Genomic DNA, 16,036 nt, shown 5'->3' with positions numbered 1-16,036 from the left:
TTCAGAGTATAGGTGCAAAATATATTCCCTTCTCTTGGTCTTTTTGATGAGGGAAAAGAAAGAAAAGGGAAAAAGGGAAAACTGGGAAAGAATGAAAAAGGAGTGAGGAAAATTCTTTGATATCATTAGTAAAGATAAAGATATGTTAAGAATTGAAGCAAAATATATTGTTTCTTATTTTTTTTATGATACGGGAAAAAGAAAAGGGAAGGAAAGGAAAAGGAAAAGTAGGAGGGTATGAAAAGGATGAGGAAAGGATTTAGTAAAGGAAAGTTCAGAATAGGAACCAAACACATGACTTTCTTTTGGACTTCTTAATAATAAAAAAAAGGAAAGAAAGGAAAGGGAAAATTAGGAAAGAATGAAAAGGGAGAAGAAAAGATTTTGTAAACTTAAGAATAGGTGTCAAATATTATTTTTCTTGGTCTTTTTGATACGGAAAAAGAAAAAGAAAGGACAGGAAAAATTAGGAAAGAATGAAAAGGGTGAGGAAAATATTATGTAAAGTTAAGAACAGGTGTCAAATATTTCTTTTTCTTAGTCTTCTTGATACGGAAAAAGAAAAAAAAGAAAAGGAAAAATTAGGAAAGAATGAAAAGGGAGATGAAAATATTATGTGAATTTAAGAAAAGGTGTCAAATTCATTACTTTCTTTTGATTCTCTTAAAGTACAGAAAAGGAAAAAGAGGAGAAAAAGAAGGAAATATCATGAAGGAACAAGTCTGATTTTAAAGGCGAACACAACGATTCGAGAAAATAAAGGAGAAAAAACAAATGAGACGGAAAATAATTAAAATACCTTATGATTTGAAACGAGAGAAAAAGAAAACACCAAAAGACCAACGAATCATATATTTCCGAAGCTAACCAAAACAACAAACGAAAACAAACAAACAAACACGAAAGAAGAGAAAAAATATATATATGTAGCAACCCTTGAATTTCGCGCGCAATCCAGAGGCATTATGGGCGGACAGAAGACGCGGACAGAAGACCCGGACAGAAGACGCGGGTCGGCTAACCAATGGGAGGGTTCGGCGGCCGGCGGGCGGGGGAGAAGGCAGTCTGGTTGCGGCCCTCACCGAAGAAGGACTTGTACTACCCTCTCCTCCAGCCCTTCTCCGCCTCCTCCTGCCAGGTATTCCTCCTCCTTCACCCCCTCACGGCAGCCACACATCTCACCTTCCTTACCCACTAACCCATATCACGCCACGCCATGTCATAAGGGCTCGGGACAAGGTTGAATAAGATTGGGTATACGGGCACTGGTGTAACACTCCTATCCCCTTTCCTTACATACCATTTATTTTTTGCGTTTTTCTTCGTTAGGTTTTTACGTTAGATTGCGTTGTCTGTGGGGGGTTGTAGAGGGAGGTTTGGGGTTTCTTTAGAGTGGGGTTAGGTTGTTGGTAAAGGCTTAGAATGGGTTATATTACGTGTTAACTAAATATTCGATGTTCCTATAGATTTTAGGTTTGGTTACAAGGATAGCAGCGTGGTGTGTGAGAGAGAGAGAGAGAGAGAGAGAGAGAGAGAGAGAGTTATTTTCACTGTCCTTACCTGGATGTCCAAGTAATTAGGTTCTTAATGAAAAGGTGAACAGGTGAAAAGGAAAAAGAGAGAGAAAGAGAGAGAGAAAGAGAGGGGGGGAGGGATAGAGAGGGTAGGCAAGGCTTGGTCTGCGGGCAAGAGGAAGAGGAGGAGGAGGAGGAGGGAAGAAGAGGGGGAGGAGGAGGGAGGGGCAGGACTCTTACCACTCCTCCTCCTCCTCCTCCTACTCAATCCTCATCCTCTCCACTCCTCCTCCTCCTCCTCCTCTCCTCCCCTCCTCCTCCCTGCTCTCACTCATCCTCCTCTCTTCCCTTGCTCTCTTCCTCCCCTCCTCCTCCTCCCTCCCTCCCTTCCTGTCCTCAGTGCTCTCTCCTCCTCCTCCTCCTCCTCCTCCTCCTCCCACTAGTTACCACTCTTCCCTCTTCGCTTACCCTTCCTCCTCCCCCTCCTCCTCCTCCTCCTCCAGTCTCTTTCCTTCCGCTCCCTCCTCCTCCTCCTCCTCCTCCTCCTTTCTCGTGTTCTTGCCTCCTCCTCCTTTTTCATGTTCTTTCCTAGCCTCTCTTCCTCCTCCTCCTCCTCCTCCTCCTCCTCCTCCTCCAATTTTTTTCATGCCCTTCCCCCCTCCTCCCTTCCTCCTCCTCCTCCTCCTCCTTGTCCTTTTTGAGACACTCCTCCCTCTCCTATTCCCTCCTCCTCCTCCTCCTTCCTTCCCTCTCCTCTCCTTCCTCCTCCCCTATCCCTCCCTTCCCTCCTCCTCCTCCTCTTCTTCTGCCCTCCCTATCCCTCCCTCCCTACCCTCCTCTCTCCACCTCTGCCTCCTCCTCCTCTCCCATTCTCTCTCCACCCCCTCTCTTCCTTTTTCCATGGTGTTTCCTCCTCCTCCTTCCTCATCCTCCACCTCCACCTCCTACCCCTCTTCCACTTCCTACCCCCTTCCTCCCTATCTTTCTCCTCCCTCCTCCTATCTCTTCCTCCCTATCTCTTCCTCCTCCTCCTCCTCTTCCTCGCTGCATTGACAGAAATCCTAACTAGCATGCAACCCACGCTGTTACCTCCTCCTCCTCCTCCTCCTCCTCTTTCTCTCACTCCATTCCCGATCCATTCTTTATCTTTCCTCCTCCTCCTCCTCCTCGTCCCTCCTCCCCTTCTCTCCCTACTTCCTTCCTCTCCCTTATCCCTTCTCTTATCCTCCCCATTTCTCCTCCCTCTTTTTTTCTCCCTCTCTCCCTATTCCTGTCTATCTTCTCCCTCCCCTCCCTTTCCTCCCTCCCCTTCCCTTCCCCCTCCCTTTCCTCTCCCCCCCCTCCCTTTCCTCTCCCTCCCCTTCCCTTCCCCCTCCCTCCTTTTCTACCCCATCCATGTCCATTTTTCTTTCCCCTCCCCTCTCCTCCTCCCTTCTCTCCCTCCTCCTTCTCTTCCCTCCTCCCCTTCTCCTCCTCCTCCCTTCTCTTCCCTCCCTCCTCCTCTCTCCTCCCTTCCCTTCCTTCCCTTTCCTGTCCCATTCTTCCTTATCTCCCCTCCCTCCCTCCCTCTTCTCTCCTTTCTCCTCCTCTCCCTCTCTCATTCCTGTATACTATATTTCTTTATCTTCTCCTCCCCCTCCTTCCCCTCCTCCTCCCCCCTCTTTTCCCTCCTCCTCTCCCCTTCCCCTTTCCCTCCTCCTCCTCCTCCTCCCCATGGTTTTTTTTTTCTCCCTCCCCTCTTTTAGTTATTCCATCTCTTCTTCCCCTCTCTCCCCTCCTCCTCCTCCTCTAAATCCTCACAGAAGGGAACAGGAGGAGGAGGAGAGAAAATTGTTAGTCTTTGTGAGGAAAGAGGAGGAGGAGGAGGAGGGGGTAGAGGAAGGAGGAGGAGGAGGAGGAGGAGGAAGAGGGAGAATTGGTATTAGGAAAGTGGGAAGAGGAGGGGGAGGAGGAGGAGGTACTAAGGAGGGAGGAAGAGGAGGAGGAGGAGGGGGGGGGGTCATGGAGTGGTGAAGGAAGGGAAGTAAATAAGTAATGGAGGAAGAGGAGAGAGGAGGAGGAGGAGGAGCGAAGAGCAGGATTGACGACTGGAAGGGAGGAGGAAGAGGAGGGGGGTAGGGAGGGAAGAGGAGGAGGAGGAGGAGGAGGGGAGAGAAGGAAGAGAGAGAAGTCAGAAACAAGAGGAGGAAAGGGAGAGAAGAGAGAGAGGGAGGGAGGGGAGGTAAGATATATTATTGGGGTGAGAAGGGAGCGAGAGAGAATAGAGGGAGGGGAGGGAGAGAAAGGGGTAAGAGTGGAGGAAACAGAGAGAGGAGAGGGAGGGAGGAGGAGGAGGAGGAGGGAGAGAAAGGGAGATAAGGATAAAATGGAAGAATAGAGAGAAAGAAAAGGCAGAAAGGAGGAAGATAGACACGAGAGAGAGAGAGAGAGAGAGAGAGAGAGAGAGAGAGAGAGAGAATTGGAGATAAAGAAAGCTTGAAAGGATAAAGATGAGAGAGGAGTGAGTGATGGGAAGGGAAGAGGAGGAGGAAGTGGAAGAGGAGGAAGAAGAAGAGGTGTAGAAGATACATTCGTGATAGTGAAGGAAAAATGTGAAGGAAGATGAACATGATAAAGATTGGAGATAAGAAAGATGAGAGGGGGAGGATGCAGATAAGGAAGGGAAGGAAGAGGAAGAAGTAGATAGGTGGAGAGAGAGAAAGAAAAGAGGAAAGGAAAATTATGACAAAGGGAGGAATAGGAGAGAAAAATGAAAAGGGTAGAAAAAAAAGGGAAAGGGAGGCAAATGGAAGGGTGATAAATTGAATAGAAAGGGAAAGGGAGGGAAAAAAAAGGGGGTACAAGAATAGAAAAGGAGAGTAAGAGGAATGAAGGGGTGATAAATTAAGGGAAAGGGAGACAAAAAGAAAGGGTGTATTGGAAGGAAAGGGAGAGTAAGAGGAATGAAAGGGTGATAAATTAAGGGAAAGGGAGGGAAAAAAAGGGTGTACAGGAATAGAAAGGGAGAGTAAGAGGAAGGAAAGGGTGATAAATTAAGGGAAAGGGAGACAAAAAGAAAGGGTGTATTGGAAGGAAAGGGAGAGTAAGAGGAAGGAAAGGGTGATAAATTAAGGGAAAGGGAGACAAAAAGAAAGGGTGTATTGGAAGGAAAGGGAGAGTAAGAGGAAGGAAAGGGTGATAAATTAAGGGAAAGGGAGACAAAAAGAAAGGGTGTATTGGAAGGAAAGGGAGAGTAAGAGGAATGAAAGGGAGGGAAAAAAAAGGTGTATTGGAAGAGAAAGGGAGATAAATTGAAAGAAAGGGAAAGGGAGAGGCAAAAAAAAAGATAAAAGGGAGAATTATAGAAGGAAGATGAATGAGTGAAAGGGAAAGGGGGAGAGATAACACAAAAGGTACATGAAGGAAAGGGAAAGTGAGAGGAATGGAGGAAAGCGTGACAGGTGGAGAGAAAGGAACTGACAGGGAGGAGGAGAGAAAGAATGGAAGAGGGGAACAGGTAGGAGAGAGAGAGAGAGAGAGAGAGAGAGAGAGAGAGAGAGAGAGAGAGAATGAGGAAGAAAGAGGGGAAGTGAGAGAAAGAAGGGGAGGAAAAGAGGGAGAAGAAGAGAGGAACAGGTAAGAGAGAGAGAGAGAGAGAGAGAGAGAGAGAGAGAGAGAGAGAGAGAGAGAGAGAGAAGATTGGTTGGAGAGGGAGAATGAGGAAGAGAGGGGAAATAAGAGACCAGAAAAAGAGAAAGAGGGGAAAATTAACAGAAGGAAGGAAATAGAGAAAGGAAGAGAGGACTTAACAGAAGAGAATGAGAGACGAAGAAACAGAGAAACTAACTGAAGGAAGAGAAAAAACGGAGGAGGAGAGAAAGAGGGGAAAAGGAAAGAATAGCAAAGGGAGAAAGGGAAGGCAATCATCTTATCTGTCAGTAACATTATGACATTCTGAACACCACGTGACAGACAGATAGACAGACAGACCTTACCTGAGCATCCATTCAGGTGGGAAGAAAGGGTTTGAAAGGGAAAGTATTACAGGTGGAGGAAGGGTATGTGAAGGGAAGGAAAGGGAGGAGGAGGAGGAGACGGGAAGGAAGGAAGGAAGAGGAGGAGGAGGTGAGGAAGATACATTTGTGATAGTGAAGATAAGGAGAGAGAGAGAGAGAGAGAGAGAGAGAGAGAGAGAGAGAGAGAGAGAGAGAGAGAGAGAAACGAAAAAAAATAGGAGATAGAAAAACGGAAAAAATGTGAAAAAGGAATTAGAGAAAGAAAATGAAAAGATGGACTGAAAAAAGTGTGTGTGTGTGTGTGTGTGTGTGTGTGTGTGTGTGTGTGTGTGTGTGTGTGTGTGTGTGTGTGTGTGTGTTTCCTGTCTGTTGGAGTTTCAAGGTCACGTGATACATTCTTTTAGACTTACACAGTGAAAGTTTGTATTACGTGTTTTTTTTTTTCCTTCTTCGTCATTTCCTTTTGCGTTCGATATAGGTGTTGAGTTCCTCCTTGGTGTGTCATGTCTGCCATTATTAGTGTTGTTATTATTATAATTTTTTATTATTTATGATGTTATTTATACCTGGAATTTGTGGCTTTCTGGTAATTTTCATTTTTTTGTGTGTACGATAATTTTCTCGGTGTATGATAATTCTCTGTGTACGATAATTCAGTGTGTACGTTAATTCTCAGTGTACGATAATCCTCTCAGTATACGATAATTCTTTCGGTGCACGATAATTCTCTCAGTATACGATAATTCTTTCAGTGTACGATAATTCTTTCAGTGTACGATAATTCTCTCAGTGTACGATAATTCTTTTTGTGCACGATAATTGTGTACGATAATTCTCTCAGTGTACGATAATTCTTTTTGTGCACGATAATTGTGTACGATAATTCTCAGTGTACGATAATTCTCTCAGTGTACGTTAATTCTCTTAGTGTTCGATAATTTCTTTTATGTATGTATGTATATTTATAATGAGTCATAGGTTACTTTATTATAGATTTTTCCCTTCTATTTTATCTATTTCTATTATTTTCTTGTTTAATAATATAATTTCTTTTCTTTTTTTCATTTTCATATTGCTTTTTATTTCGTGTATTTTTCTTTTCTTGTTCCTTTCTTTGTGTTTATTTTTTGGGATCATCTTTCATTATTTTACTATATTTCTCTTTTTTTATACGTATATTTACTTTCTCTTTACTAACTCTTAATATTAGTTTCATCTCCATCATTTTTCCAACACGCATTCAATTTTAACTTTCCATCACTCGTGTACAATTTTTAAGTATTTTCACCCCTACAATATATCACTTATTTTTATTGTATGTATTTTTTTTTCCAATTTTACCCCTATGATGAAATCCCTCCCCTCCCCCCTCTCTCTCTCTCTCTCTCTCTCTCTGATAAGGCTATTTTTCACACTCGTCAATGGTCTGATTCTTAATATTAATCATAATTATTAGGGAACTTCTTTTTGTAAACTTAATTAACGAAAGAAAACTCTAATTATTTTTCTATGCCTGTTTTTTTTCTTTCTGTTTGTTCTTTCTCTTCGTCTCCTTTTTTTTATCATCCTTTTCTCTTTCTCTTTCTCTCTGTTCTTCTCATCGATATCTCATCCTTCCTTTTTTCTCTTCAATTTCTCTTTTTTCTCACTTTTTTCTTCTTTTTCATCCACTTTCCCTTTTTCACATTATTTTCCTGTCCTTTCTCTTTCTATCTCCATTTTTTATTTCACTCTCATTCATTCTTTATTTTTAGACGTTTTCTCTCCTTCCATTCCTTATCGTCTTCTTCCTTTCTCTTCTTCTCTTTAAATGTTACATACGCAAAAAGTTTTCCATATAACGATCTATCTTTTTCATACTTCATTTTCCATCCTTTTTCCTCTCTTCCTCCCTTTATCCCTTCTCTTTAAGTGTTGTAAATCGATCAGTCAATGAGTTAATCAATCAGTATCTAATAATAATCATAACTAAATAAATCAATTGACAATCTCTTCACAAAATGTCTAAAAGGTCAGCTAAGAACAGACCCGGACAGAGCAGTGTGACCACTCCTCCTCTCTAGGCCTCTTCTTGTAACTGCCTTGCCTGTTCATTCACTTGCAGCTTTGTAGAGAGCCAGTAGGGTAGATGTAGATGTTCTGCTGTCCACCTCTGCTCGCCAGGTATGCTCACATCCCTCCCCTCACACCTGTCGAAACGTTACCTTACCTGTCCTAATCGTTCACATCCCTCTCCACACCTGTCGAAACGTTACCTTACCTGTCCTAATCGTTCACATCCCTCTCCACACCTGTCGAAACGTTACCTTACCTGTCCTAATCGTTCACATCCCTCTCTTCACACCTGACGTCTCCTCACACCTGTCAAAACGTTACTACCTTACCTGTCCTTACCTTCCTTTTTCATCTCTGGTCTCCCCTTCCTTCCTGTTTCCCTACATCTACGTTCACATCCCTCCCCTCACACCTGTCAAAACGTTACCTTACCTGTCCTAATCGTTTCCCATCTCTTGTCTCCCCTTCCTTCCTTTTTCCCTATATCTACGTTCACATCCCTCCCCTCACACCTCACACCCTTCACACCTGTCTCAAAACGTTACTTTACCTTACCTGTCCTTACCTTCCTTTCCCATTATTGGTCTCCCCTTCCTTCCTAACTTGATCAATTTCCCTATTTTCCTATATCTACGCGCACATCCCCTCCTCCTCCCTTTGCACCTGTTATTTCTTACCTGTCTCAACGTTATTTTTGGTAGTTCTTAATCATTTCCTCATCTCTCCCATTCCCCATCTCTGTCCTTCCCAATCCTACACTGCTATTCTCAAATCCCCTTCCCTTTCACACCTGTCCATCCTACCTGTCTCATAACGCGTTTCTGATAGTTTTTGATCCTTTTCCTTTTCTCATTTCTGGCATCCTCGACCTTTTCCCCATCTCTGTCCCTCCCAATCCTACCTAACCATACTCGGATCCCCTTCCCTTTCACACCTGTCCATCTTACCTGTCTCTCATAACGTGTTTCTGATAGTTTTTGATCCTTTTCCTTATCTCATTTCTGGCATCATCGACCCTTTCCTCATCTCTGTCCTTCCCAATCCTATTTAACCATACTCAGATCCCCTTCCCTTCACACCTAGGTTCTAATCCGTTATCCTATGTCATTCTTGGTCTGTTTAATCCTTCCCAAATACATGACCTCGCCTGCCTTCCCATACTCATCATCCTCACCTTCCTCAACTCCACTCCTCAATCCTCTCCACCAATTCCTTATTCCGTTCTGTCTCAATCCCCAATCCCCAGTATCTGACCTGACCCTCCCCATCCCTTCAGCCTTCCCCACATATCCCCACCCCTCGTACCTCCCCTCTACCAGCATACCCACTACCTCATTTCCCCTTTCCCCAGCATCCCCACCTCCTCCTTCCCCTTCCTCACCTCCCCCTCTCCCCTTTTCCTGCATCTCCATTTCTCATCTCCCCTTCCCCATCCTCCCCACCACCACCTCCCCATTTCCCCAGCATCCCCACCACCCCCTCCCCCTCCCAGCATCCCTACCACATTCCCCTTCCCCCTTCCCCTCCCCAATCCCTCTTTCCTTCCCCCACCCCTTCTTTCCTTCCCCTCAACCTCCCCCTTTCTTCCCCTTTTCTCATTCCCCATAGATAATAATGTATACCTCAATCGTGTTCTCTCTCTCTCTCTCTCTCTCTCTCTCTCTCTCTCTCTCTCTCTCTCTCTCTCAAGAACTTTTCACACTCATTACGCCATCTTTATTTTCTCTTGAGACAAACACACACACACACACACACACACACACACACACACACACACACACACACACACACACACACACACACACACACACACACACACACACACACACACACACACACACACACACACACACACACTATTATACATATTGCTCCTCCACGTCATTCTCTCTCTCTCCTCCTCTCTCTCCTCCTCTTTCCCCTCCTCTTCCTCTCTCTCTCTCTCTCTCTCTCTCTCTCTCTCTCTCTCTCTCTCTCTCTCTGTCATCACACTTATATTGTTTCTGATTTATTTTCTACTCACACACACACACACACACACACACACACACACACACACACACACACACACACACATCTTGTTCCTTTTCTTCTCTTCCATTTCCTTTCCTTTCCTTTCCTTCTGTTCTCTTCTCTCGTCTCCTTCCCTTTCATTCTTCCCATATTCTTTCTCCTTTTCCCTTCCTATCCCTTCATAATTTCCCTTCCATGTCTCCCATCCCTTCCTTTTCTTTCCCCTTCACTCATTTCTTCCTTTCCCCTCCTTCCCAAATATGCCTAACCTTCCCTTCGTTCCTACCCCTTCCCTTTCCCTCCCCTCGTATTTCCTTCTTTCCCCTCTTTTCTATTCCTCTCTCCTCTCCTTTTATCCCTCCCCTTCCTTCCTTCCCCTTCCTTGTTATCTCTTCCTTTCTTCTTCTCTTCTATTCCCTCCTCCTCCTCTTCCTCCATATTTCTTATATCCCCATCCTTCCCCTTTTCCTCGTATCCCTTCCTTTCTCTTCCCTTCCCTTCTTTTCCTTTTTCTTCTGTATTGCCAGAGTGGACAACACCTTACCTTACCTTACCTTACCTAACTTCATCTCATTTTACCTTTTCTAACCTTACCTTACCTAGCCTTACCCTAACCTTACCTTACCTTACCTTACCTTACCTTACCTAACCTAACCTAACCTAACCTTACCTTACCTTACCTAACCTTACCTTACCTAACCTTACCTAACCTAACCTAACCTTACCTTACCTTACCTAACCTAACCTAACCTTACCTTACCTTACCTTACCTTACCTAACCTTACCTAACCTAACCTAACCTTACCCTACCTAACTTCATCTCATTTTACTTTCCCTGACCTTACTTTACCTTACGTACCTTAACCTTACCTTACCTAACCTTACCTTACCTGTCTCGAGTGGGCTTCCTGTCTGCTTCATTAACCTGTGGAGCTCTCGGCGTTAATCGTATATCTATGCCTGTGGTTGCGAGTGTGTGTTCGTGTGTGCGTGTGCGTGTGTGACCTTGCTCCCCTCCCAAGACGATGTGTAGGGTAAGGTCACGCTGGTAATAGATTATAAGGAGTATCCGGGACCTCTTTGATGCTGCTGTGCTCACCTGGTTCTGGCTGGTGATTGCTTGCATGGACAGGTGTGTGTGTGTGTGTGTGTGTGTGTGTGTGTGTGTGTGTGTGTGTGAGGATAGTGCACAGAAACCGATGATAATACTCCATAATAAATATATACTAATGATACTTTTTTCTTTACTTATCTGTTTGAACTTACCTACTTATATACTTAAATGTGTGTTGGGTTTTGTATTTTTTTTGTCGCTTTTCAGAACCGTAGAACTAACAAACACCTTACTTATAGAACCTTAGACTTAAGTACAAACACCATTACTATTGGTTTTAGAATAGTAGAAGAAATATAATCATCACTGAATCGTTGTAATGATAAAAAAAAATAAACATTACCTTCAAAATCATAGGAATTGGAACATACATGACTTTCAGAGCAGGAGAATTAGTGAAAAACTCAATATCAGAACCGTAGAATTATAAAAAAAAAAGGCATATAAGAAAACTTCAAATATTCACCATCTTTCGTATTTTGCATCTACCATTTTCTTATTCCAATCAACAACAACAACAAAAAATCAAATACTCCAACCCTTATGCACTTATTAAGCCTCTAAATCAATCCATATCGACGTATACAAACACTTATAAAGACTTAAAAAAAACGCGCGCGTGACCTGACCTGACCTGACCTGGCGTGTGTTGTGTGCCCGCAGGATGTCGTCAGATCGCAAAGCCGTCGTGAAGAACGCGGACATGTCGGAGGAGATGCAGCAAGACGCGGTGGACTGTGCAACGCAGGCCATCGAGAAGTTCAACATTGAAAAGGTGAGGAGGAGGAGGAGGTGGTGGAGATGGGTGGAGGAGGAGGTGATGGGTGGAGGAGGAGGTGGAGATGGGTGGAGGAGGAGGTGATGGGTGGAAGAGGAGGTGGAGATGGGTGGAGGAGGAGGTGGAGATGGGTGGAGGAGGAGGAGGTGATGGATGATGGTGGTGGAGGTGATGGGGGAACGAGGAGGAGGTGGAAACGACGGGTGAAGGTGGAGGAGGTGAGGGGTAAAGGTTGAGGAAGACGAGGAGGTGATAGGGTTAGGTGGAGGTGATGGGTGAAAGTGGAGGAGGAGGAGGAGGTGGAGATGGGTGAAGGTGGAGGAGGTGGAGATGGGTAAAGGTGGAGGAAGACGAGGAAGTGATAAGGTTAGGTAGGTGGAGGTGGAGGAGATGATGGGTGAAGGTAAATAGGAAGAAGTGGAGGTAAGGTAAGGGGAGGATGACGAGGAGGAGCTACGGTGGAAGAGGTGGAAGTGGATGAGGAGGAAGAGGTGGAAGAAAAGGGAGAGAAAAACGGGATTCGGGGAGGTGAGGAAGAGGAGGGAAGGAGGTAAGATAGAGAAAGTCAGGTGGAGAGAGAGAGGCTGCATGTGGAAGTGGAGGTGGAGGAGGAGGAGAAGTGGAGGTCTGAGAGTGCGTATTAGAAGGAAGAGAAGGTGGAGGAGGAGCAGAACCAGAAGACGGAAGAGGAGGAGGAGAAGGAGGAGGAGGAAGAAGAGGTGTTCATCATGCTTGTAAGGAGATGAAGAGGAAGAAGGAGGAGGAGGAGGAGGAGGGGGTACTGGTGATGCTTATAAGGAAAGAACTGAAGAGGAAGGAGGAGGAGGAGGAGGAGGAGGAGGGGGGGGGGTTAAGAAGAAGATGGAAGAGGTGGTTTTAAGTACGAGGAGGAGGAGGAGGAGGAGGAGAACGCAAAAGGAAGAGATGTTGAGAGGTACAGCAGAGAGAGAGAGAGAGAGAGAGAGAGAGAGAGAGAGAGAGAGAGAGAGAGAGAGAGAGAGAACAATGAAAGTGGGTAGAAAAGAGGGAGGGGAAACTTTTTTAAACACTATAGGAAAGATGAGGAAATAAAATGTATATAAGGGAATAGTTTTTATCTGATAGACTGGGTAGGAGCAGAAAAGGGAGGGAAAGGAACGGAAAGGGAGGGAAGAAAGAAAGGAGATAAGGGAAAGAGAAGGGAGGGAAGAAGAAAGGAAAAGAAGAATGGGAGGGGGAAAGAAAGGGAGAATGGAATAGAAGGAAAGGGGGTAGGAAAGAAAAAGGGAGGAGAAGGAAAGAATGAAAAGGAAAAATAGGGAGATAAAAAAGCGAACGAAAGGGAAACAGGAAGAAAGAAAGGAGGAAGGGCAAAGAAAAGAGAGGAGGAGGAGGAGGAAGAGGAAGAGGAAGAGAGGGAAGAAAAAATAAATGAGGAAGAAGGGAAGGGAAGGGAAGGAAGGAAGGATGGGTCAGCTTGAATGAAACCGTAGTAACAGTAGTAGCAGTAGTAGTAGTAGTAGTAGTAGTAGTAGTAGTAGTAGTAGTAATGGTAGTCTAGGGAGCTTACTGAGACGAGAACCAGGAAGAAAGAGCACACTAAGGAACACTGACACATAGATGAACACACTCACACACGCACACTCACACACACGCACGCACTCTTCACTCCACCATTGAATCATCTCGCATCGTCTGCTGTATTATTTTTGCGTAGAACCGCCGCGGGAGATCGATAAAAGCGTTTGCCGGGGGACGGGGCGGCGAGGCACCACACACACACACACACACACACTCCCTCGCAGGCCGGTGTGAAAATGCGTGGCGGGGAGCGGGGTTGGTGTAGGCTTGGGGGGGGGGGGGGTGTGGCAGCGGTGTGGTGAGATGGGATGAGTGGTTGGGTGTGGGAGGAGGGAAGGGGTGATTGGGATGGGTAGGTGGTAGGAGGTGAGGTATGAGGGGAGATAGAAGGGATGGGATGAGGGAAAAGAAGGGAGGGGATAGGAAGGGAATAGAAGGAGGGAGGTAAGAGAAGGGAGAAAGGGGTGGGATGGGATGAATGATGGGAATAGGAAACGGAAGGGAAGGGAATGGGATAGGCTGAGAAGACAGAGAGAGGGAATGGACAGGAATGGGATGGACTTAGGAGAGAATGAAAGGAAGGGGAATGGCTCCTCTCTCCCTCCCTCTCCACCCAAGCATCCACGGTAGACATATAGAAAGTTAATCGACCATAGAATCACCCCTTACATAACCCTGCCGTCCCTTCCCTCTGATCCTGACCTAGGGCAATATGTCTTTCCCTACCCTTCTACACCTGCCCCTTCCCTTATCACACCTCCTTATCTACCATACCAGTCCATACCTTGAACCCTTCCCCTCACCGTTACCACCTGTCCCTTCCCTTACCTTGACCTATGGCTTTGTGGGTTTCTTTATCCTTCTCTTATACTGAAAGACTGAAGATGCTTGTTGACTCTTGCATAAGGGATTTGGACAGTATAGGGATGAAAGAATGAAGATGGTGGTTGACTCTTGCATAAGGGATTTGGACAGTATAGGGATGAAAGAATGAAGATGCTGGTTGACTCTTGCATAAGGGATTTGGACAGTATAGGGATGAAAGAATGAAGATGCTGGTTGACTCTTGCATAAGGGATTTGGACAGTATAGGGATGAAAGAATGAAGATGCTGGTTGACTCTTACTAAGTCTGTCTCTCCTCTTATCTTGTTCAATGTCCCACACCAAACCTCATTACCTCCTATGTCTATTCTTTCTCTTCTATGTATGTCCAATCTCTTGTATTTCTCTCTTCTCCCTTCGCTTATGTCTCCTTTCCCTCTTCTATCATAACCATATTCCCTACAGTCTCACCCTTTTATATATTATTGTGCCTTTCCTTCCCTTGTTCTCTACCTCTGGCTATATCTTCATGTGCCTTGGTTGAGCTGCAGCTTACTGATGTCTCTCTCTGTGTGTGTGTTGGGCAGCGCTAGACAGACCCGGCCAGACGTGCCATAAATAAGTGCTCTGACAGATTGAAGTGTTGTCAGGATGCAAGGGAGTGACGGCTAGGTGACAGCTCTTTCTTCTTCTTCTTTGGTCTTCCTCTTCTCTCTTCTTTCTTTTCTTTTCTTCATCATCTTTTCACTATTTTTTTCCTTCTTTCTCTTTGCTTCTCTTTATCTTGTTTTCTTTTTTTAATCCTATTCTGGTTTTCTTTTCTAATTTCTCTTGCTCCTTTTCCTTCTCTTTGCAGTTTCTTTTCTTTCTTTTCTTTGCACTTTTTTCTAAGCTTCTAGTGTGGTAAGGTGTATTTATGAGACTTGACCATTCGTTGACCACCTCTGTCTCTCCCCGCAGGACATCGCCGCCTACATCAAGAAGGAGTTTGACAAGAAGTACAACCCCACGTGGCATTGCATCGTGGGGCGTAACTTCGGCAGCTACGTCACCCACGAGACCAAACACTTCATCTACTTCTATCTCGGCCAGGTGGCAATACTGTTGTTCAAGAGTGGCTAAGTGAGCCCCCGACGCCCCTCCCCCGCCCCGACCCCAAGTCCGGGGCTGCGGGGGGGGCCACTACTAGATGTATATTTCTCAAGCAGGCAGACATCCCCCTCCCCCTCCCACCCAGACTAACACTGGTGACCAATCAAAGTCGTAAGTCTGTTCAGGGCTGCCACCAAATGCATCTCGACAAGGCTCGTCCTATCTCACTCGCTTTCTCACTAACGGAAGTCGCTCGCTCACCCTCCAGCTGCGGCACTCACTCATTACTAGGCTCCTGTGCGTAGGTAACCATCTTGTCCTGTCCCTTCGTTTCCTGGCACTACTGTGGATGTGGGGCGCGTGGGGGCGTGTCTGTGGGAGGTGGAGTGGCGTGAAGGGGACACAGCTGGAGTGGTGTATGTTATTTATGATGTTCGTCATGACTGCACAAGAACTTTTTCATCCGGGAATATCCATGAATTTTTCCTATTTGCGTACCTCTATAGTGTAGGTAGTCTATCCTCCTCTATTCTCTCCTATCCTCTCGTACTTCCTTTCATCTTCCCCGCCTGTTCCTCTCGTCTCCTCGTCTGGTCTCACACTCATGCATTCGAAGCAAGACATCCTCGGCATTAGTCTTCGGCCGATGCATAATCCTGCCTCTAGTTCTGTACTTAAATAAGAGTCTATTTGCTTGCGATGGTTCTCTAGCTTGTAGTTCATCTCCACTCATCTCTGTAACACTATTGTTGGTCTGTGTCACATCTAGTAGTCTCAGTCTGGCCCGCCACACACCCTTACCCTCACCAGGCGTGGGCTCGCTCTCTCCCGCTGGCCAAGTCTCGTCCCAGCGCGTAAGAGCACACTACAATTACCACTATTCTGTTTTGTTACTCCGTTTCTTTTTTTTTACTTACTTACATTGAGAGAATTTTATATTTTCTGTTTAAAAAAAAAATACTAAACAGAACGTGTACAATTTACGTTATTATCTTTTTTTGTCTTGTTTGTTTTTGATTCTTCTTTGTCAATCAAGGAAAGTGTTGTTTCTGTGATGTTCAAAAAAAGGTAAATACAATCTATTTATGTGT

General features: G+C 45.1%; 1 protein-coding gene across 2 annotated transcripts; it reads left to right on the top strand.

The window, feature by feature from the left end:
• The first annotated feature begins 976 nt into the window (after positions 1-976).
• Positions 977-16,036, top strand: LOC126983714 (dynein light chain 1, cytoplasmic). 2 transcript variants are annotated; one of them, XM_050836770.1, is made up of 4 exons: positions 1,040-1,138; positions 7,614-7,672; positions 11,355-11,466; positions 14,814-16,036. In XM_050836770.1, exons 2-4 carry the CDS (start codon positions 7,644-7,646, stop codon positions 14,973-14,975), a joined length of 303 nt encoding a protein of 100 aa, XP_050692727.1. In that variant the 5' UTR covers positions 1,040-1,138; positions 7,614-7,643; the 3' UTR covers positions 14,976-16,036. The 2 variants fall into 2 exon arrangements, with proteins under 2 accessions (XP_050692726.1, XP_050692727.1); XM_050836769.1 differs by lacking the exon at positions 7,614-7,672 and having other exon boundaries at positions 977-1,138.

The sequence above is a fragment of the Eriocheir sinensis genome, chromosome 54 (assembly GCF_024679095.1).
Source record: "Eriocheir sinensis breed Jianghai 21 chromosome 54, ASM2467909v1, whole genome shotgun sequence".
Classification (NCBI taxonomy): Eukaryota; Metazoa; Arthropoda; class Malacostraca; order Decapoda; family Varunidae; genus Eriocheir; species Eriocheir sinensis.
Note: the sequence above shows the minus strand (reverse complement) of the source record. Positions and strands in the feature narration are given on the sequence as shown.